Source organism: Scleropages formosus, chromosome 6 (assembly GCF_900964775.1).
Source record: "Scleropages formosus chromosome 6, fSclFor1.1, whole genome shotgun sequence".
Lineage (NCBI taxonomy): Eukaryota > Metazoa > Chordata > Actinopteri > Osteoglossiformes > Osteoglossidae > Scleropages > Scleropages formosus.
Window position 1 is genome coordinate 12,132,506 of NC_041811.1, and position 21,905 is coordinate 12,154,410.

A 21,905-nucleotide genomic window follows, 5' to 3' on the forward strand; every position below is an offset into this window, starting at 1 on the left:
TGTGTGTGTGTGTGTATTTCGACAGGCACCCCCTGCAGTGCTCGTGCTCGCGCCGCGGTAACAATCTGTGTGTTTGTGTGTCCAGAACGGTTTTTCAACAGTCCCGCTTCGTACCACGGCATGATAGCGACAATTGTCGCGTGACAAAATAGACTAGTGACGAAAACATGATGAAAATGAAAAAAAAAAACAACACACACGCCGGCAGCTGACGAGGAGGAACAAAGTGGACTTACCGAGTGACAGGAAAGGTTTGGTTTCCATGTCTTCTTCTTGCGAGTTAGCTCATGCCAGCCAACAACGCCAGTGTTTCTCTCTCACTCCGTTTGTATGTGCGCCTGTGTGTGTATATGTACGTGTGTGTGTGTGTGTGTGTGTGTTTGCCTGTGTCTGTGTGTTTTTGTGAGTTTCGACGGAGACCGCGAGGCGCTGCTGTTGGCGGCGACGGCGGCGGCGGCGGCGCGCGAGGAGAATCCGGCGCGAAAAGTGACAGTCTCGAGGAGGCGCGAGAAGCCGCGTTCGTCACTGTCAGAATTCGGCGAATGTAACTAGTTTCTGTTCGCGATCCTCCTCCGCCCCCCCCTCCACTCTCTCTCTCTCTCTCTCTCTCTCTCTCTCTCTCTCTCTCTCGCTCTCTCTCTCTCTCACACTCACACACACACACACACTCTCTCTCTCCCTCTCTCACACACTTTCTTCTACTGTCACTCTCTTACCGTTTTGTCCCTCATTCTCACTCGTTCTAGTTGCCATGACTCCCGTATTTACGCCAGTGCCTGACAGAAAGAGTGAGGAAGGACTTGTCTTGCTCTGGACTGAGAGACAGAGGAGACCCAGTGCTGATTCCCTTCTCTGTCCCCAACACCTCGCCCAGCCTCAGAGTCCCACAATAAAGACATGTGAATGCACCTTGACTCAGTGTCCCCTTGTCCCACAAACCCCTACAAGTCATTCCCTCCTTGTCAGTCTGTCTCTCTCAGCGACTGTCCATCTGTCTCTGTCTTTGTCTCTCTGTCAGTGACTGTTGGTCTCTCTCTGTCACGGTCTGTCTTTTTGTCTCTCGGTCCGTCTCAGTCATCGACCGTCTGCTTGTCTCTCTGTCAGTGCGTCTGTCTTTGTCCGTCTGTCTCTCTCAGCGACCGTCTGCACGTCTCCGTCAGTCTGTCCGTCTCGCTCGTCGTCCATGTCTTTGTCTCCCCATTCGGTTTAAGATTTGATGGCGCCCCGCTCGGCCCAGGAGACGCAGCTCTACAGATGATCGGTGGACGCCCGGTCAGCTCGGCCTGTCGGTGACCGGGCGACTTTCAGAAACGCACATTTAGGACTACAAACGCGTACCGTCCGTGACTTTGCGATTCGACGTCCTTGCGATTTTCCCACGCGGTGAGCGCAGTGTCTCTCTCATAACGTTTGCTTCCTCCTCTGTGGTACAAAAAAATTGAGGCAATTTCTTCTGACACGTGCGTACGTGTGTAATTTTTCTCGCTGTCTGTCTCCGTATTGGCTTTTCTCGCAAAGACCGACAGGGTGGTGTCGTACACATCGCTGTATTTAACTCTAAGATTGGTAAATTCGGTGAATTTAAATGGGTCGTTGCACACACGCGTCCATTCCCATCAACAGATTGTTGAAATTCTCTTTTCTCTCCATGCACTTGCGATTTAGTCAGAATCACACACACGCATTTTCAGAACCGCTTATCCCATACAGGGTCACGGGGAACCAGAGCCTAACCCGGTAACACAGGGCGTAAGGCCGGAGGGGGAGGGGACACACCCAGGACAGGACACCAGTCTGTCGCAAGGCACCCCAAGCAGGACTTGAACCCCAGACCCACAGGAGAGCAGGACTGTGGTCCAACCCACTGCGCCACCGCACCCCTAGTCAGAATCAATGCTAAGCTAATGTTAACCGTACAAAAAACTCCAATTCTGTGTTGTAACAGAGGTAACTGTTGGGGGATTGATGAATACTTTCTACACCCACTATTTATGTTTATAACTTCTTGATTTGGCAAACCGGAGCCAAACCCAGCAGCACAGGGCGTAAGGCCAGAGGGGACACACCCAGGACAGGACGCCAGTCCATCGCAAGGCACCCCAAGCAGGACTCGAACCCCAGACCCACCAGAGAGCAGGACCTGGTCAAACCCACTGCGCCACCACACCCCCTCATAAGTCCAGACAAATAATGCCTTTATTATTAAATGTGATATCATATATATTTATATTATATATCCACATACAGTCTGTACCACTTATCCCATACAGGGTCGCAGGAAGCCAGAGCCTCACCCAGCAACACAGGGCGTAAGGCCAGAGGGGGAAGGGACACACCCAGGACGGGACGCCAGTCCGTCGCAAGGCACCCCAAGCGGGACTCGAACCCCAGATCCACCGGAGAGCAGGACCTGGTCCCACCCACTGCACCACTGCACCACCACACCCCCTCTTATCCACATACAGTATATAATAATAATTCTTGTTGTTGTTATTGTTATTATATATTTATATGTGCACATATGACAATAATAATATAACAATAATAACAATAGCAATATAATAATAACAATAACAATAATAATAAGAATAATATATTATTATTACCATAAGTTTTAGTTACTAAAGGATCCTACTGAATTTAAAAAAAAATAAAATTGCTCAACAACACGGGACTGATTACTGCTGTCAGTCAGAGAATGTGTTTTTAGATGTTCTCCGCACTGTTCCAAGCAGTATTAATAATGATCCATTTTATATCTATGTATTCCACGTAGAGATACTGTTTAACAGAGCTAAGCATGTACTGTGTACTCTGGACTGGACGGCTTAATTTACTGTATATAATTTACATTTGCATGATATGAAGAACTAGGTCATCTTTTATTATCATCCCCTTGTCATTGTGCTACAGTTCATCCCAGAACCCCGACTTGCTCTGCCACTGCTGAGCGCTGATTTTTACGAAGACACTAAGTAAATACACACATGTGGCTGTCAGTGGACATTATGCGGCTGGGATGTCAGCGAGTATTTCGGGAACTCAGAGTAACAGCTCTATATTCGTAAGTCTTCTCTAAAATACATCCTGGCCTACATGTAGTGATGAAGTCACTCCAGAGGCCTGTAAAAGACCGTCTGTTCGTCTCATTGAGGGTCTGAAGATGTTTGCTGAGACCGCCGAGGGAGAGCTCACAGTCGAAGGACAGATCAACACTCCGCATCGTCACCATGCAAACCATGAAATAAACTCTAAAGCAGCGTGACTGTGGTTTTATTTGGGGGTGGGGCTGCAAAATTAGATAGAGGAGCCCTGTGAGGGATGCGCATGGTGTGTCTGGTCCAGGGGTTGGCAGCCTGAGAGTGTAAGAGTATTTACTTTACTACCTATATATGGACCGGATTTCCCCATGAAATTCATGAGCGGGAGAAATTTGTGGTACTTTCTGTAGAATTTCTAGTCCTCGTGTTTTATGACCGTTGTCTTGTAGGGTAACAGGCTAATGATTTACCCTTGAAACAGTGCAAATGTAATGACTAACCAGAGCTTGATCAGATTGAATCCACAAAACGGCTGAGTCAGCTAAGTGTAAGCAGCAGCAATAGACGGACAGACAGACTAGTACAGATAGATAGATAGATAGATAGATAGATAGACAGATAGATAGATAGACAGACCATACTTTGTGGTCTGTAGTTCTCACAACCTCAGTTCATGTCCAAAGGGGCATAAAACACAGGAAGGGTGACGGCTGGTTCTAATATCCACCATAAGCACAAGTTGTGGGTAAATGCACCTTATAAATGGTTACTTCTGGTCAGATTGAGAAAAGCAGCCTGCTTTTTGGAGCTCACATGAGCGTGACACTGGAGATTTTTTTGACAGTGGGACAATCCCGATCTCCGGCCGATCATGTCCCCTCATCCACCCCGTGGACGGGCGGAGCGGACACGAGTGCGTGTCATGTATGGAGTGTCAGTCAGAATGGAGGTCGCACGCGTCGCATCATCCGAACTGACTCGCGTGGCATTTGTCACCACGTTGGGCTACGACGCTGGCTCTCTGTTGGAGGTGCCAGTGATTTGTTTCACGGTACATGCAGTCTGCCCAGCCCTCAGAAGGCCGGTCGGTGTAGTATTTATGTGCACTTAGGGAGGGAGAAAAGTCCCGCGCATATGGAGCACTAGGTCCAAGTTCCACACGGCAGATTTAGGGGAAATAATTTTTGGTGCGTGTGTGTTTTTACATCTTGAAATGTAATATCTCAGAGCCCACCGTGTAAATACGTAGATGGGGAGAGGAGGGTGGGGTTCACCCATGTTTGAACCTGACTGGGAGGGGGTGCATTTTGAGGCTCAGGAAAAGACCCGCGGACTTCGGCACATTTCTGAACCCTTTCCCGTTATGCCATACTTCCTGGGCAGCTCTGGCCAATCAGCAGAAACGCAGGAGAGCGGCAGGTTAAGACAACACGCACGGAAGGGTGGGCGGGCGGGGGGCGCTGCGATCCGAGGCCCGTTGCTGACATAGAGCCTTCTGTCAGGAAGTGTCTGCGCTCCCAGAAAACTGTTATTGTTCCATTTGTCTCCGGCAGCGAAAGACACAAGGCGCGGAGCTGAGCGGCAGGGATCCCGTAGGTGCGCGATGAAAAGGAACCCAAACAAAAATCTCGGAGAGCTATCAGTTAAAAGAGGTGGGGGGGAGGCAAACAAAAACACTTTGTGCTCTGCTCCGCGTGCGCTCGGAAGCTTCCCTAGGCTTGGACACTGTAATCTGAGACAGACACAACACGTTCCTTAAACACCTTCGTCACCAAGTCCCTCGTCCACCTCTAGACCAAGCAATTTGATCCTGTTCCTGCCTGACCTTTTGCCTTTTTCTGCATAAATCTCATATGCCCTTTGAATGCATGCGACCTGTCCCTCTCTGTCCCGGCACTCCAGCTTAAACACGTATATATTTATTATAATATACTTTATTGATCTCTGTCTCTTCCATTTTCAGCCACACGGTCATCTTGCAATAAGACCAACTGTTACTGCCCTGGTTTGAGTTATTGCATATAAATCTTTGACAGATTTAGAGTTGTAGATTTTCCTGAAGTCTTAACCTGTTGTTCCTCGGTTATTAAAAAGGACAATTTATTAAATAGGATATTTTAATATTTTAATATTGACTGGTCTGCCTACCTACGCTTCTGGGGTAGGCTCTGGACCACCGTGACCCAGAATATGTCAAAAAAAGTATATATATATATATATATATAAACAGAACGGGGGGGGGGGGCACGGTGGCGCAGCGGGCTTGGCCAGGTCCTGCTCTCCGGTGGGTCTGGGGTTTGAGTCCGGCTTGGGGTGCCTTGTGATGGACTGGCGTCCCATCCTGGGTGTGTCCCCTTCCCCTCCGGCCTTGCTCCAGCTCGCCGCAACCCTGCTTGGGACAAGCGGCTTCAGCAAGTGTGTGTGTGTGCATATACAGGACATGGGTTCGATCCCCACTCAGTCTGAGTGGAGTTTGCACGATCTCCCTCCGTCTCTGTGGGTTTTCTCTCACAGTCCATCGGTGACTCCGCAGTAGCAGTGTCGTGTGGATGGGCGAGCGCCCGTGTGTGTGTCTGGCTACCCAGCAGTGGACTAGCATCCCAGATCTAACCATTTATGCACCTGCCGTCCATATATATTTGACAGAAGTAAGTGAATGGAAGTGTGTGTCAAGCGGGTTTCGAGCAGGCTATGACAGTAGGAGAAAGCACGGAGAGTGTATCAATCTGGGCGATGTGATACGCAGGGCAGCGGTGGCTGAGACGCGCTAACTCCGAGGTCTGGTGAGACAGAGACAAATACCCCGAGGGAGGTGCGGGGGGGACAGCAGCGGGGCACCTTCACTCGGAGAGACTGGCATTAAACGACTCCTTCCAAGGACCCCCTGCGGAAATTCAAGGGAGCGTCGCTCACGCGTGTAACGAGGGAACGTCGCTCGCTGACAGCTTTTCCACGCCGCGCCATTTTTCGTCCGTTTCCGAGAGGATTTATCCACGGCTCGCGCCGTTTAGACGAGGTGATGGATTGGAAGAGGCATGAAACCAAGGCGAGGGGAGAAAACCGGAGGCGACGCAGCGAGGCGCTGCTCCCACAATGCCCTGCTGCAAAGCATTCTCATAAACGATTAGAGCCCGTTGCGTTCATGGCCGTTATCAATATTAAACATTACACTCTACTGGGACACATATAGCATTTAAATTCTGATACAGGAGGCTGCAGTAGCCGAAGCTGGAGAGCGCAGAGTCCGGGCCCTATTTGAACATCAGGAGATACATCATTCTTTAATACTGTATTTGACGGAAATTGGCAACATACAGGCGCAAAGATAAATCTCTACTGTCTGGGATGTGATTTTTTTTATTGCTCAGATAAAAGCGTTAGAAGTCTTCCTCTCTGTCAGGTGTAATCTGGTTGCCTGTGGTGTGCGGAGTGTTATTGCAGGGTGATAGATGGAATCCAATGCGCAGGGCTTTACGAAAGAGATTGGAAAAGACCGCGATGGGTGACAGAATGGGACCCGAGGAACTGGGGTGCTTTTGTAGGTTGAAAGAAGGACAGTGGAGTTGTTTAGCCAGTTCGGGGAGCGTGTCCTCGCTGGTTAAGAGAAAGGGGACGCGACTCTCTGGTTAACAGAGACATAAGGGAGCGACTGCGTTTCGCGACTTTGTTCAAAATCTTAAATCGACACGAAACATGTTAGCTCTGCCAGTACCGAGTGCCCTTCTTATTCTTGCTTATTAGCAAAATACACACACAAGCAGCTCCGTCTGCTCTTGTTAGATAAAGCGGAGAAATGTCCTGCAGGTCGACGAGTGTGCGAGAATCGAGCGGAAAACATTCTGTAAATTAGCATAATTTGGTCTGTCTCGGAGTCAATGCCGCCGAACAATTTTTAACCCCGTCTAGCGCGTTGTGCTGCGTAGTCGTCCTCGGCGGTTTATTAATCCCGTGCAGCAGGCGCAGTAATAATAGATGAGCTCCCCTCGCTTTTCTTCTTGCAAGGGATGCCCAGAAAAACATTGCGTACCGCATGATACCATTCCACTTCGCCTTCATGTGAGGAAGTCGTCCCAATGGAGCTGGCGGAAAGCGGCAGAAGGTCTAAGAGCACATCAGGTGATGCTGTAAATCAAGGTCTCGGTTTGTACCAGTGAGGACTTGCGTCTGTCCACAGTGCACAAATTCCTCACGCTCTCCCGAATGTCAGGATGTGAGTCACGACAACAGCGTGGAAAGACACACAAAGAGCACATTCCGCTCAAAGATACGGACTGGTTAATGTACAATAAGCTAATATACAGTCCAAAGACATGCTGTTCAGGTTGCCCCATAGTGTGTGAGTGACAGAGAGAGTGTGTTGCACTGATTTATGGATGAGTGACCCTTTGTAAGAAGTGTATCTAGCAGTGTAAGTCACCTTGGTCAATAAGGTGTGTGGGCTGATAACACTACATAGGGTTCATTGGAAGTTACTTTGGACAAAAGTGTCTGCTAAATATGTAAATGGAAATGTACGGTACATGCTTATTTGGCCTTAATAAATACTGCGCTTTTTCAACACTGACACCGACACAGTCACGTTTATACAGATTTTAAAAGGCACCATTCATTTGAAAATAAGGCAGTCCAGGCTCATGTGCACAAGCTCAGTGTAAACGAATGGTCAGATTCCGATTATACTTTTTTTGCCTGTATCATTGTTTTAATTATAGATGAATACCGAGAATAGCATGGGTAAATAACTGCAATTACCAAACCAACATAAATCAATAAGGTTTTTATCGAAACGGAATGAATACTGGTGCTCGTGGACCCCAACGCATGCCGAATATTTGTTTCAGCTCGGCTGTTACTGACTAATCTTAAGATTTAAGGAACATTAAAACAAATGTGCCAGCTGTTACGCGTCAGTATGTGAAATTAAATTTGTGCTGTTCAGGGACCGGTTCCAATAGTGAAAAAAATCTACCAAACTTTCTGCTGCCTTTAAAAATGAAAAGTCATAATTTATATTAAATTGACGTGAGGACAATATCGCGCTTGCGTGTTTTTCAGCACTTTGCAATAAAGGGACTGAATAATCCAAATGTAGTTCAATACTAAATTATTAAGTTCCAAGAATGATCACATTAATTAAACATATTTTGCTTGCAAAAGTGCAGTTTCACAACAGGAAACATATTTGACTCAGCGTGGCTTGGGCTGCATGGCTTGTTCAATCAACAGCTCAATCAGGGGACATAAATGAAGAGCTCAGCTGGAGCAGAGCCGCACGCAGGGGTCCGCCGGATCTGGGGTCGAAAAGCTCTCGCTTCCCGTAGAAGGCCGCAGTCACTCGTTCGGCCAGCAGCAGAACAAGCCTTTCCGCCCCGATGATCTCCCTGCGAACGCCAAGCGCCGGCTGCGTGTGGCTGCAGCCACGCTTTTAAGGTGATTTACGATACCACTTGCACTCTGTCTGTGCGTGTGTGTGTGTGTGTGTGTGTGTGTGTGTGTGTGTGTGTGTGTGTGTGTGTGTGTGTCTAGCGCTTGCTCTCTCTCAGTCTGCATTGGCCACAGCCTCGCCATGTTTCTCAGCCATAAATCTGGACACTTCCTTCCACTGTCTTCCACTTCTAGGGAAATCTCCTCTGTTGCAAACATCATTGACCCTGTTGCCTTTCCCGACCTCCCCGAAAGCCCTGCTCCCTCCCAAATTAGAGCGCAGACGCTCAGTAGGGTAACTCCCCCTCACTAGGCCCCTATTCCCCCAACCCAGATGCAGAGAGACAGAACAGACCCAGTTTATTTCTCGCATTAAATTCCAACACACCAGCAAATAATTCAGACATAAAATTAATTTTGCATAAGAAAGGACTGGTACATAAATAATTACAACCGGTGCATAGAAGCCCTTGAATAGTTTATCCCAAAGGCATTCTAATTAAATCCGAATCTGTTTGAAGGACACATTTCATAAGATGCAGTTTAATAAACAAGACCAAAACAGTCCCTGAAGTTAATGAGAGTTTATCAAAGTTACTCTGAAAGGAGTCCTTTTTTTTTTTGCAGTTTTGAGAAATTGTTTTCTCAAAGAGCTCTTCAAACTTTGAAGAAACTGCCCGGATGACATTTACATTTATGCATTTAGCTGATGCTTTTCTCCAAAGCATCTTAGAATGTTAAGGTTACAGTTATAAGCTTATAGTAATTCTCCCAGTTATACAGCTGGGTAATTTAACTGGAGAAATTTAGGGTAAGTACCTTGCTCAAGGGTACTACAGCCAGAGGTGGGGATCAAACCTGCGACCTTTAGATCCACACTCAATAGCTCTAACCGCTATATTACCAGCTGTCCCATAAGCTGTCCCTCTCCCAGGATGAGAGGAGAAACCACATCCCACAGCGTTCATTTCCAGCAAAGGGGAATTTATACGTCCCCTCCCTTTATGGGGAAGGACTGAAGACGGATCTTCAACAAAACGTCTACGTGCACCTGCAAGACCGGAGGTAAAAAGAGCAACACGTGACAAGCGCGAGCTTGAGAGCCAAGAGAAGATGCTGAGGATTTGCACGTATAACTCGCACAGCGGCGCCCACCTTTCACACCCCCTAATTCCACCGCCGCTCCAGTCCGGCCCTCCCAGACAGACTCAGTAGAGAGGATTCCTACATCCAAATATAACTGGCAGAGAAACCGTGACTCACCCAGTGAAATCTCTTCTACCGTAAGAAGGACGGAGCAGGAGAGGGAGACAGAGAGGCCGAGATAGACCGGATTGAACTGAAGAGAATTGAGAAAGACATCTTAATGCTATAAAGAGCATCATCTCAAAACCATGTCTATGCAGCCAGCCGGCAGTGCCCGGCAGTGGAAATGACAGGCGTTAAAAGCAAAAGTCAACCACCGGGGCACAATCCATCAAGGGCAATGGTGCGAGGCTTGCCTGGTGGCAGTGTAATTTTAAAAGGTAACAGATACTGTGGGGCACACACACACACACACACACACACACACACACACACACACACGCACACACGCACGCTTGCAGAGACCTGTTAATCATTTGAATGTGTACAGTTTCTCCGAAAACAGCCGCGGCAGGTGTTTGCTCGTGCGATGGGCAAATCGCTAGTGGCAAGCGCCTCTCGCCGAAATTTCTCACCAGGGAAGAAAACAGTGCCGACGTCCAGCCCGAAAGATATATAGGAGGGGCACAAGCAGACTGCTTCAGTAAGTGCTCCCCCGTCCCTCTTACTTCAGGTTAGATACATTACTTTGAAATCAAACTGTCATTAATGTCACAATAGCTGCGAGTCGGTAGCAGCGGGTGGAAACGAGCGCTTTGGAAGGCCGTGCTGGAGCGGAGAAACGTACCGCGAGACGGATCGAAAAGGAAGAATGGCAACAACGAAAGGAGAAATTATCGGTCCTGATGCGAATCTGCTTGAACGCATATTTTTGTGGCGCGACGCACCGACTCGGCAGGAAAGAGACAAGCTTTGAACGACTCCGCCCTCGCTTAATTCGACTAATTCCCTCAGCGATGAAAACAGAAGAAGACGCGCGACGTCATTTGAATGAAGCGCAATCGGGGCCCGGGTGAATGAGCTAGTCTAGTGTGACACCATGTGTGACAATGCGTTTAGGAAAGTTATTCCTGACAAGGTCTCCAGTGATGTAAGTGTACCGTACAGCTATGCTCGGAGGTCTGCTTGAGTCTGTTCGATGGTGATTCATCCAACTGTCCATCTTTTTTCAGTAACTGCTTAATCAATGCAGGGTCAAGGTGGTCCAGAGCCTATCCTGGAGGCGTTGTGCCTGTAGCAGGGTACACTGTGGATGGGACACCAGTCTATAACATAACCCAAGAGGTTTTTTTCTTAAACCCGCAAGGGAAAATACTATAGTCCGTTGTGCCCAGGAGAAGGCATCCAACCTGAATTGCTTCAGCCTACGTACATGAGCAAAGGTATGGAAAACACCAACTATGCATGGCAATCAGTTACAGTATAATAAAGCAACGCAATGTGATGCATTGTAATAAAAAATTTCTTGTTCAAATTGCCAAAAAACACTCAATCATCAACTCCCCCCCCCCCAACGACAATCCTTTACAAATGTCACCCCCATCATCTTCACATTCCACATCTGTTCTTGCTCAGGACAGCTTTACTCACCTGTCACGGAGCCCTTGAGAGGCAGAACAGTCTCCTGACATCCGTGAGGGGGGAAAAAAACTGAAAAATGCCTGAGGGTTTACGAAGCGAAAGGGTCGCGTTTCCCAAAATGTATGAATTTTCCCAGAAAGCCGTCAGCGAGGAAAGCGTCTCATCTGCATCCGCGCCGCAGTCATATAAACACGACGCCCAGTTTACGGGGAAATCGGTGCGGAAAAGTTCCGGCGCTGCTGTTTCAGTCAGCGCCAATGTGAACCGCTACAGTTTTCCCCCATGCTGAGATACGTGCAGGCATTGAAATATGAATCAACACGCTCTTAATCTCCGGAGAGAAAACATATTTGAGAGCATTTCTCAAAAGTACTCTTTCACGTGTAACTACAGCATGTTTGGTTATGTTTTATTCAGAAAATGTACTGTGGATGGAACGGTTGTTTTCGGTCAAGGACGGATTGCGGCGGAGTTGGGGGACGCAGGTGCACGGAGTACGTTGCCAGGTGATGTAATCCTCTCGATGACAAAGAAGAGACGGCCGAAAAAATGCGCGAGGTCACGTAGTTAACGGTAAAACAACCAACTGTGTGGAACCAGTTAGGTTGTGGATGTGCTACGCTGAAATTGAGCGAAGCTGAATGTTCCGCCGGAGGTTGCGGGCGCAAATCCCACGTCCTTCGGTTGTACCCTTGAGCAAGGTACTTACCCTGAATTGAGACAGTAAAAATTTTCCCGCTCTTTCAATGGGGTAAATAACCGTAGGTAGCTTAACATTGTCAGTGAAGCGAATACAAGTAAATATATTCCATCTTGGTGAGAGATCATCGGACGGCTGAGTCCAATTCGAATTTCCGTTGATCGGCCCCTTAAAAGTAAGACCGTAGAGAAATGACTGTGAAGCTAACTTTATAGCACGGAGGGTCAGTAGCAGGTCACCCCCCAAGAACCCCGCTGTCGCGGGAGCAGTAGCCCCTTGTCCTTTGCCCGTTGCCCCCCTCCCACATGAAGACCTGGAGGAAGTCATTGGGTCATTTATCTGCTGGGGGTTGATGGGAGGGATGCGGGGGGGTTGAGACACTTGGCACTCTGCGGGGGGTCTGCTATCCCTTACAAGGGGCCTTGTCAACTGCTCGGTGACTAATAGGCGAACTTCATTGACAAGTACAGATGAGCTGCCGTGAGGCAGGGATCCAATACACAGGCCACCAGATTTAATAACGCTACTACTCTCAAGCTCTCCACCCACCCGCGGGCCCCCCTTGGCTCTGCACTGTCATTTCATGAGCGGATCAGAGTGTCAGGACCCCCGGCATCGCGATCAGTCTCCCTCTTATCTGTACTCCGAGGCAGGGACTCGTGCTGGAACGGTTTGTGACTTCTTTCTGTGCATCCCGCTTTGTTCACCTCTAAGGATTCCTGGGGCTTTACCACAGCCGGGGACAAGCACTTGAAGGCAAAAACCCACATAATGAAACATTAAGAAGGTACCCTTCATACCGATGACTTCTCGGTAAGCTAGACAGGTACCCCTCGTGTGGAGACGGCACAGTTTCGATATTTACGCATCTTACACCGACAGCAGGTTTGTCGCCATTTAACACTCAGTTACTTCACTTACTCCATTTGGATTTATTTATTTAGGTGATGCTATTCTCCGAAGTGACTTGCAGTGTTAAGCTACTTCCAACGATCAGCCCATTTATAGAGCTTGGGAGTTTATAACAGAGAAATATTGAGGGTTAGCACCTTGATCTATGGTACTACTGTAGGAGCTGGGAATCACCCCAAGGTCTAAAAGCGGTAGCTGTAGCCATTGTTTCATGTAGCACCTTTGCATTCAAAACCTTGCTTTTTTTTTGTTTTTCTTAAAAATAGATTTATTTTTCTAGTCCAAGCCTGTTAAGCGAGCTTATTGCCGTTGGAGATAATCAAGGGACAGGATGGGCACAGCCCAACTGGTAACCATTTTCACCCTGCAATGTCGCCAGCTGGAGCTGAAACATTTATTATTTAATTACTACCGGCACAAACGTTCTGAAAAAGAATCAGACCGAAAAACGAGGGTTTTGAAGGGTACGTGACTCCACCGAAATGAATAGAAGGCTGTGGCCAGAAGGACCTACAGGAGAGGAGGTCTCATGCTCTCGTCCTGGGGGTGCGCGCCTATGGACGCCAGCTCGGTGACTTCAGTGATGTCCAACTTCACCTGCAGTGATGCTACATGGGTATTGCCATCCAAAAGACCTGCGGTTCACATTTTTTGGTGTCGTACTGCAGCATTGCGAGTCAACAGCGACCAATGAGATTCCAACTTAATGCAAAGGAGATGTGACCAAAAAACTGTCACTTTGGAATGGTGCAGAATGGAGACGGTCAGCTGCCAAATATACGGATCACGCATTCCCCTCTGTTTCTCAGAAGCGGAGTAACAACTGCACTTTAAAGCAAAATGATCTCTTCGCTCTTTATGCTGTAACATCGGTGCACTTCCAGAAGTATGCCTTTTGCCACCAAAAAGACGCAATTATTTCAATTTGAAAGCCCCTTCTGGCCCACATTGTTAGTAGATCTAGGCTACCGTTTCCATTTCTTAATGATTCCATATGTGGTGGGGACGATAACACAAATTTATCTCGGCTATCTCTCCCCGCAAACGGCACAGACAAACAGAACCCATCATTTAATTGTAAAGCTTGCCATAAAATCACGGTATACATAGTAAAAAAGAAAATCATTACATTTTTGGCATTATTGAAAATGAATATTCGACGAGAGAACGTAAGAAGTCTTAAAGGTTTCACGACAGCAAGTCCATATAAATACGAGCTTGACCTTGTTTCCAGTGAATTGTTATATATTTGTATACTTTGTGTCCCCTGTCTTGCTGTGTCACTGATGATTTAATGCTAAGAACAGTGAACAGAAAAGACAGTATTATACAGCCATTATGGTTTTTTATTGCGGCCATTGGAGGATAATACACACACAGCCAACTATTCGTTGTGCTTCAAAGTGCACCGAGAGTCAGACAGAAATGAACCATCTGGAAAGGTGCTCCGCGTTAAACACTTCAACATGTTCGGCTCAGCTCTCCTCCCTTCTGTGTGCCCGATACCTTTCGGTGCTGTTCTTGCACTCGGGGTGATTTATGATACCGGGGAGGGGAATCAGAATTCAAGAGCGCTACGTCGCTTTCTAAAAATATCCTGAATTATTTACCTTGAAATATTTACGCTAACCTGACCCTCAACTTCTGAAACTCTTTGGAAACAGCCCTGTCATTCTGCCAAGTCTGGCTCCCTTTCCCCGTGCTGTGCCAGGCCTCCTCTGTCCATCATGTGCCAATCCCATGTGCCCGGGATGTTCCAGTCTCATGTGCTCATGCTCTGCTAAACCCCGGCGTCCTTGCCGCGTACCGCTCGGTGTACGCAATTCTCTCGTCTGCCGCGCACCTGCTGAGAGGGTGCAGCACGTAGCTTCCCGTTCCTCGAGTGCCAAGGTCTAAAAGATGACCACAAAGTCCAACGCCGGGCCTGCTACTCCCATCGATATACCCTCCGCTTTCGCTCCATCCACAAAATCGTTCATTTTTCAGTTCCTCAAATGCTGCATCTTGTGCTGTTATGCACGTGCCTTTTAGGACTGATGAGTCGCAAAGCGATGAATATTTTGCTGGCTGGCATTTTTTTTTTACATAATTGAAATCTCGCCCATTTCAAAAAAGGGAAGGACACGAATTTGTAGGTAAACCGAGCTTGCAACTTTGCCACTGTGTTTCTCTAAAAGCCCTCAAGCTTCTCAGAGCTTCATTTGACTTTAAAAAAACCCATCTGAGACGTTCTTTCACCATTTAAATAAATATTAATGACAGGTATAAGCCCGTCTCAATATGACTTTAAACTCCTTGTCCACACGAGAGTGGATCTGTTTGAATATTAGTTTTCCTTGTAACCCCGGCAAAGACAAGCTGTGTCTGTCCTTTTATCACGTACTTTAAAGTCGGAGGCGAAACAGCCTCCAAAATGGGAATAAGTCTCGTGTTTCTAAAGAACACCTCCCTCTGCCAGCGAGTGAATGGAATATAATGTAGTAAATTAATAGCTTCACTCCATACAGCCTATTTGCTTCTGCTCTGATATCTCGGGAAAATAAAGGCCGCTAATGCGAAAGGCTTAAGTTATGTTCTGGGAACAATAATGGATGCAGAAGGATTTTAGGACAAAAGTAATCACATTTTCCGCAGCGAGATGAGAAACACAACAAAGAAGTTTTAAGCAGCTCTGCTGTCCAACCCCACCCATCCATTTTCGAAACCTTAGTAAATTTGGAGGTTACTGGAGGACAGAACATATAAAACTGGCCAATTTAAATTCTTCAGTTTGGGTGTTCTTCTGTGTCTTTTTTAAAAAGTGCTTAGTCTTGACCAGTAATCCAGTTCTTATGTTCCCTCCATCGGAGCAAGAAACACACACCAGCTGAACATGGGTTCATGCTGTGAGCCATCTGCTTCTTTTTATTCTACAGGCTGGACTTCGTTGAGAGACATCTGGCACGCTACGCATGGAGTGGGATCGAGCTCCAGTAAGCATCCAGGGCTGCCTGTTTGCCCTGGACCTCATCCCACCGAAGTGTACCTCCATGTCCCTCCGTTTTGACCACTACTGTATGGCCTGGCGACCTGTAGTATCACTTTTAGTGCATGGAGAAGTGTGACTTTTCTCAAAAGAATTTTAAAGAACGGTTTCAAAATATCGAAAGACAGACGCTCAGCATTTATTAAGCTAACATCAGCGTGGTCCTTACATGGCACAAAGTCACACGACATGTGTGTGGCGTATTTTGTCCACGTGTGACAAACCTTGTGAATTCGCCATCTCCCACCGAATCCGCCATTTCGAACGGAGACTCTCTCTGTGTCCGGCTCAAGCGGGAGAGCCCGTAAATGCCATTGGACTGTTAGAGACTAGGCACAGTGAGCAGTTTAGGACTCCTGGCAATGGGATTCCTCCAAAAAGTTAGTCTGTCATTACATAAAGGACTGGAGCAGAGCTGAGCAGCATGAGTTTAAAGCAGATCTCCTGCAGCTGGGCCAGAGCAAATACATAGGGCAGGATATCTGTTTTAGAGCTTCAGATTAAGCAAGATCCAGCCCTTTCCTATGACCAGCAACTGGTGGTTTACAACACATATTCATTTAGCTGACACTATGCACCAAGACAACTTACAGTGTTAACCAATTTATGGTTTTCACACATTTTATACAGCTGGGCAATTTTACTGAAGTAATTCAGGGTAAGCACCTTGCTTAAGGGTTCTACAAGAGGGATTTGCAGCTGGAGTTAGGATTCAAACCTGCAACTCTTGGGTCCAAGGGCAGCAGGTCTATCCACTATGCTACCAGGTGCTCCCACATAGTTTCAAGTTGGTGATCCCAACTTGTAAACCCTAGGTGGGTGACTGCTGCCAAACCGACCAAAGGTCTAACTTTTACAATGACAAGGGTAGAAATGGAAGCAAAAGTGGCAAATGCTGGTTCAGGGACGCATGGCATGGTGGCGCACTGGCGGCATTGGGGCTTCAGAGCTCCTGGACCGTGGGTTCGTTCGACCATGGGTCGACTTTCACGCCACGTTGAATTTTTGTGTTCGCGTGTGTTTCCTTGTACAGCACAACACGTGTTTCAGGTGGACTGATGATTCCGAAGCGTCCTTAGTGTGTGCGCTGTATGTGTGACTGAATGCGTGTTAAATGTCTTTGAGGTGGATGGGTAGATGATTGGAAAGAGAATCCTGCGCTCTATAGTGGACTTTAACAGATTTTATCTAGTATATTAAGGGATCGCAAGTCTCCTTGGACAGAGGTGTCAGTACAAGTGCATTAAGATAGAAGTGTTGACTACAGGTGAAGCTGACAGTGCACAGTGTACCACTGGGAGGCATAAGGAAGGAGAAAGGCTCGGCCACCCTGGCTGCGTCAGAAGCCACTGTTACGATGATTATTATTGGTGCACAGTCGGTCTAGCCAAGAGGCACCGCTGCACTCTGCTCGGAGTACATTTAACCTTATTCGGCTGATTGCTGCTCCTTAGCAGATAAACTCACTCTCGGTTTGACCTTATCTTATGGGAGGAGTAATCTTGACCCTTTCCGTCGTGCGGAGTTCAGAGAATTTGCACTGCGGCGGACGATCGGGCTGCTAGCATTTTATTCATAACGTGCAGGCTTACAAAACTATCATACCAGGTCAAACTTTTATCGGTAAATTTTGTACGGCCACACAGAATCAAAACACAGCTATAAAAATCACTAAAAAAAGGGGGGGAAAAAAAACAAGGGAAGATTATGTCATGCTTTGAAAAGTTGTAATTAAATATTTGCTGCCTTTGAAGATATTTTCTGTTAAACAGCACTACTAGGATTATTATTCATTATGAAAAGATCTAATTATTCAGACTAATTTCTTAACAGCTTGTTTGAATGATATGAGGAAAGAAGGATTAGTCTCTGCTATTGTCTGTTAGATTGAGCAGTATCTAGGCTGCTGCAGCATAAAACTTCGGGGACCTGTAAGTCCTTACTGTAGGGAAAGAAAGTGTCCATAAATCAGTTTTTGAATCATCTGCCAGGGGTTCCACATCCGACTGGTGCGTACCACCCAGGAAAAAGCGGAGCAGCAGAACGTGGCGGAGACGCTGCACTCCTTCGTAATGGCTTTCTCAGAGCTCGAGTCTCAGAGTGAGTATCGTGATGTACAGAGCTTCCCAGAGGACATGGGAGACAAGCACGAAATGGAGTGGATACTCTGCTGGGGCCGTCCCCAAGCCAAGAGACTTTGCTGTGCGTCGTATTAATTATTACTTGTAAGTTCATAGTTTTGTTCACTTTCTAGCACTAAGGAGACATCCGGACTCCGACGTATGACTTCAGCTCTGTAAGAGCCGCTTTGTCCTTTTAAATCAACACAGTGCTTATGACAGTACTACAGTACTCTTCAGTACTCGTTCTGCTTCTAGGTTAATGTTTGCCAATTTTCACTTTAATCAATCCTTCAAAATTAGAAGGAAGATGGAAATAATAAAAATCCCATGTCAAGGTTTCACCCTCTTGGTCAATCAATCCTTGTCTTGATTTCTGCCGAAAGGAGTGCGCTGGACTTAAACTGAAAATGAGGATTTTTTTGATTAAGACACAAAAAAAAACTTTTTTGTTGACCAACTCACCGACAACAGAAGAAGCCAAGAACATATTACTAAAACCAACACATGTCCCTCAGCAGGTGGTGTAGTGGATATAGCTGCTGTTTTGCTTGCAAAAGGTCCAGGTTCAGGTTCCAGCTCCTGGTATAGTACCCTTGATCAAGGTACCTGATGCGGTAAAAATTGCTCAGCTGTGTAAATGGGTAAATTGTTATATGTTGCTTTGGAGAAAGTGTCAGCTGAATAAATACTGGAATTTTCAAATGTTTCTTTGTAAATTATCATGGCAATACAATACGAATTATGAAGACAAGAATAATACACGACAGCACCAATGTCACTATCAGCAGGTCACACAACAGATTTGGAATTTGCTGTTGTACCTGTGAGAAAAGTACTTTAAATACACCAGTAATAATAACTGAGTTGGGTAAAGCTCTCTCTTATAAGGTGCTATCGGTAGAATCATAGCAAAGAAACATAAATCAACAATTCCTCCCCTTGGGTTGCTTCTTTGCACCAGTATAAATGGGGAAAGTGTGAATTTGGAGAGTGTTGAGCAAACGCTGGTGTTTTTAAACGCTTTTGCGGGAGAGGAAGCCCAAGCTATTGCGACCCTTCTCTGACCCCCCAGCAGCGAACCAAGAACAACGGATAGTGACTTCAGTGATGGAGGCAGGCCAAGTGACATCCCCGACACAGTGCTCTCGCTCGCTCGCTCGCTCTCCTCTCTTTAACCGCACGCATTCTCCACGCTATTATCATTCATTGTTTTGATCCACGGCCGAAAAAAGTTTAACGGCTTAACGACAGTCTGCTTGGGAACACAAGCCGGGTCGCTTCCCTTTCCTCATCGCATTCCAAGCTTTCTTTTTTCAAGGCAAACTCCTTGACCCTGTTTTTGAGCCAGACCTCCTTAGCAATATATTTTCAGGATTTCATAGATTATTTTGCCTTCTTAACGGGGTTTATGTAATGTATACAGTTTGGTAGCGGAGCGGATTCCAGTCGCCGTCTCCAACAATTAAGCTGACATGTGGCGAGAAAAATGCTTTGTTCTGTAGCTCATCTTTCTGCACAAGAGAGATGGTTTAAACAGATGCGATCTGTGCTGCAACACTCAGGTGGGGGTTGGGGGGTCTGCAGAAATCCCAGAGCGCGCACACACGCATACGCGCACACGCACACATGCACACACACACACACACACACACACACACACATACGCTCCTTCGCTGTTGTAAAGGAGCTCTCACCGCAAACATCTTGCCACTTGGTGCATGTGAAGCCAGGCCAGAGAGGGCGGGACCACAGCCAGCCAATGAGAGAACAGGGAAAAGTGCATTCCAGCATATGGTCTAGGAACCCAGTCAGAGCACCGGCACAGGGGATCACATTCCGATGCTTAGCCGTTCGTAACACTAAACTGGAGAGTCTTTTGGCAGAGACTGCTCGTACCTGACTTCTGCCTGACCTCTGACCTCCCAGTCACCTCCCAAGGTTCCCTCCGCAGGAGGAACCAGAGCCAGGGAAGTCATAAACAGAAAACGTTCTGCTTTGCTAATGCTTATCGCAGTGGCTCTTATGGGCTCGTTCTTAAACGAAAAAATACTATGCTCCGCCCTCTCTGATGCCATTGGACAGCAATCACATCCATTTGGAAAAGTGTGGAAAAATCACAGAGGTTGAGGGAGGGAAAAAATCAGGGCAAACTCTCATGAGGACATAGGCTTCAAAGCGAAGCAAGGCATGTATTATCAGTAATTGAAATGAATGGATGGAATTGAATACGAACAATAACATTCCGAAAGATTATTATTTGCAGACAAAAATATCCGTCAACGTCAAAACGAACTTGTTCTGCCAGTGCGTTTAGCTACAGTGAAATCAATGAGCGGAATATTGAATTCTGTGTGTGTTAATGGTTCATGTGGGCAACCTTCACTGACGACTGACCTTTTCCTTTCCTTTAAACGACAGTCTTTCTGGCTTATCCTACTGTTTGCAGTTCGCTCTTCTCCTTCCACTTTGACTGAATAAGAAGTTGAGTCTAAACATTTCATAACAGATTTGTCAACTCGATTCCCATATTAAGTACTGCTTGGGGCAGCAGAACATTCTATTTTTCCTGTGCGCTGTACAATTTTGCTTCCTCTATTTATTCCTCTCTGAGCAAAGCCTTCCTAAAATAAAAGCCGTGCGAGCCTGTCAGTAGAGTAAGCTCCCTGTGTGTGTGGGTGAATCGTATCATGACGTGTTGCACATCTTGCACAACTCCAGACCAGCAGAGGAAAGTCAATCTTCACACTCGCCAAGTAGGCAGCTGGACTCCCAGCAGACAAATTTACCTTAAGCATGTGCTCGAGCCTTTGTCCGTGACATCCAACCACGTCACATGACACAGGAGACTCGTGACCTTGCTGTATGGCATCATGTGCCCGTGTAGTTAAGGAACCCGACTCGAGGCGACGATCATCAGCAGCCCAGAAGTTGATGTCACGCAGCAGGGAAAGGACTGCTGGGCAGAGCAGACGGGGCAACAAATTTTGTTTTATTGCACAAAAGCCCTTTAGGTCAAGAGGGACTGCCAGCTACTTAAATGAATAGTTTGCATGAATGCATTGTGGAATCATAGAAAATAATGTTAACAGCCTATTTTATTAATGTCCATGTATTATTTGCTTATTATTTAAATATTAATCACGAATACGTATGAGTATGATTACATAAGCATGTATATGAATGTATCAGTTCTGCAGTTTCAATCTTTGAATGCAGTTTGGCTGCACCTTGATCCTGGCCTTTGACACAACTATTTACATCGTATTTACAAAGCACCCAGCTGGCCAACTTTCCGTTAGGTGTGGTCAAGTTTACTATTTATAGCAGCGTGAAAAGTAGAGCAGCAGATCTGATTTACATTTGCATGTATTTCTTACAGCGGATGCTTTTCTCTAAAGCGACGACTTTAATTACGTTCAAACATTAATATATCATAGGTGGATCACAGAATAATCTATAACATGGATGCATTTAAAGTTAACACTGTATGCAAAATTATTCAAGAAAACTTTTAAAATAATACATTACTTTTTCTCTCCTATCTTGCCATTTATCTGCAGTTTTCCCCATTTCTTCTGCACAGATTACAAAAGAAGTGAATTTTAAAGACATGAAAGTTATTGGAATCAAGAATTCTGTAACCAGTATACACTGCATATATCTTGTAATATATACTGAATATCAATTAAATAAAGGTCAGCTAGAAGTATAGGTTTCCTTTGTTCTTCTCTTTCTATTTTTAAAGACGTTTGTCTGTATTTCTGTCTATTTTTAAAACACCTGCCTACGCTTCTGACACAGTTATACATCCCGCCTTCATGGAATCCCTTTACTTCATCCCTTTGAAGGAATAGTCCTAGTAATGAATCTTCCACTGTTGCACAGTTCGCATAAAAGCAATATTTAGGCAGTATTACCTCCACTTGCAACATGTAACACACATTTCACACCTC

The 21,905-nt window shown here is 46.4% G+C and overlaps 1 protein-coding gene across 7 annotated transcripts in view; it reads right to left on the reverse strand.

Moving 5' to 3' along the window:
* Positions 1-21,905, reverse strand: part of LOC108927205 (retinoic acid receptor RXR-alpha-A-like) — a 139,949-nt gene that overhangs the window by 95,758 nt on the left and 22,286 nt on the right. The window contains exon 1 of one of the 7 annotated variants that reach the window (XM_018740327.2): positions 237-453. The exons of the other annotated variants lie outside the window; for them this stretch is intronic. Coding sequence (XP_018595843.1) covers positions 237-264 — 28 coding nt within the window. The 5' untranslated portion in view covers positions 265-453. Of the gene's footprint in view, positions 1-236; positions 454-21,905 lie in introns of those variants that run through there. 7 annotated transcript variants of the gene reach the window in all.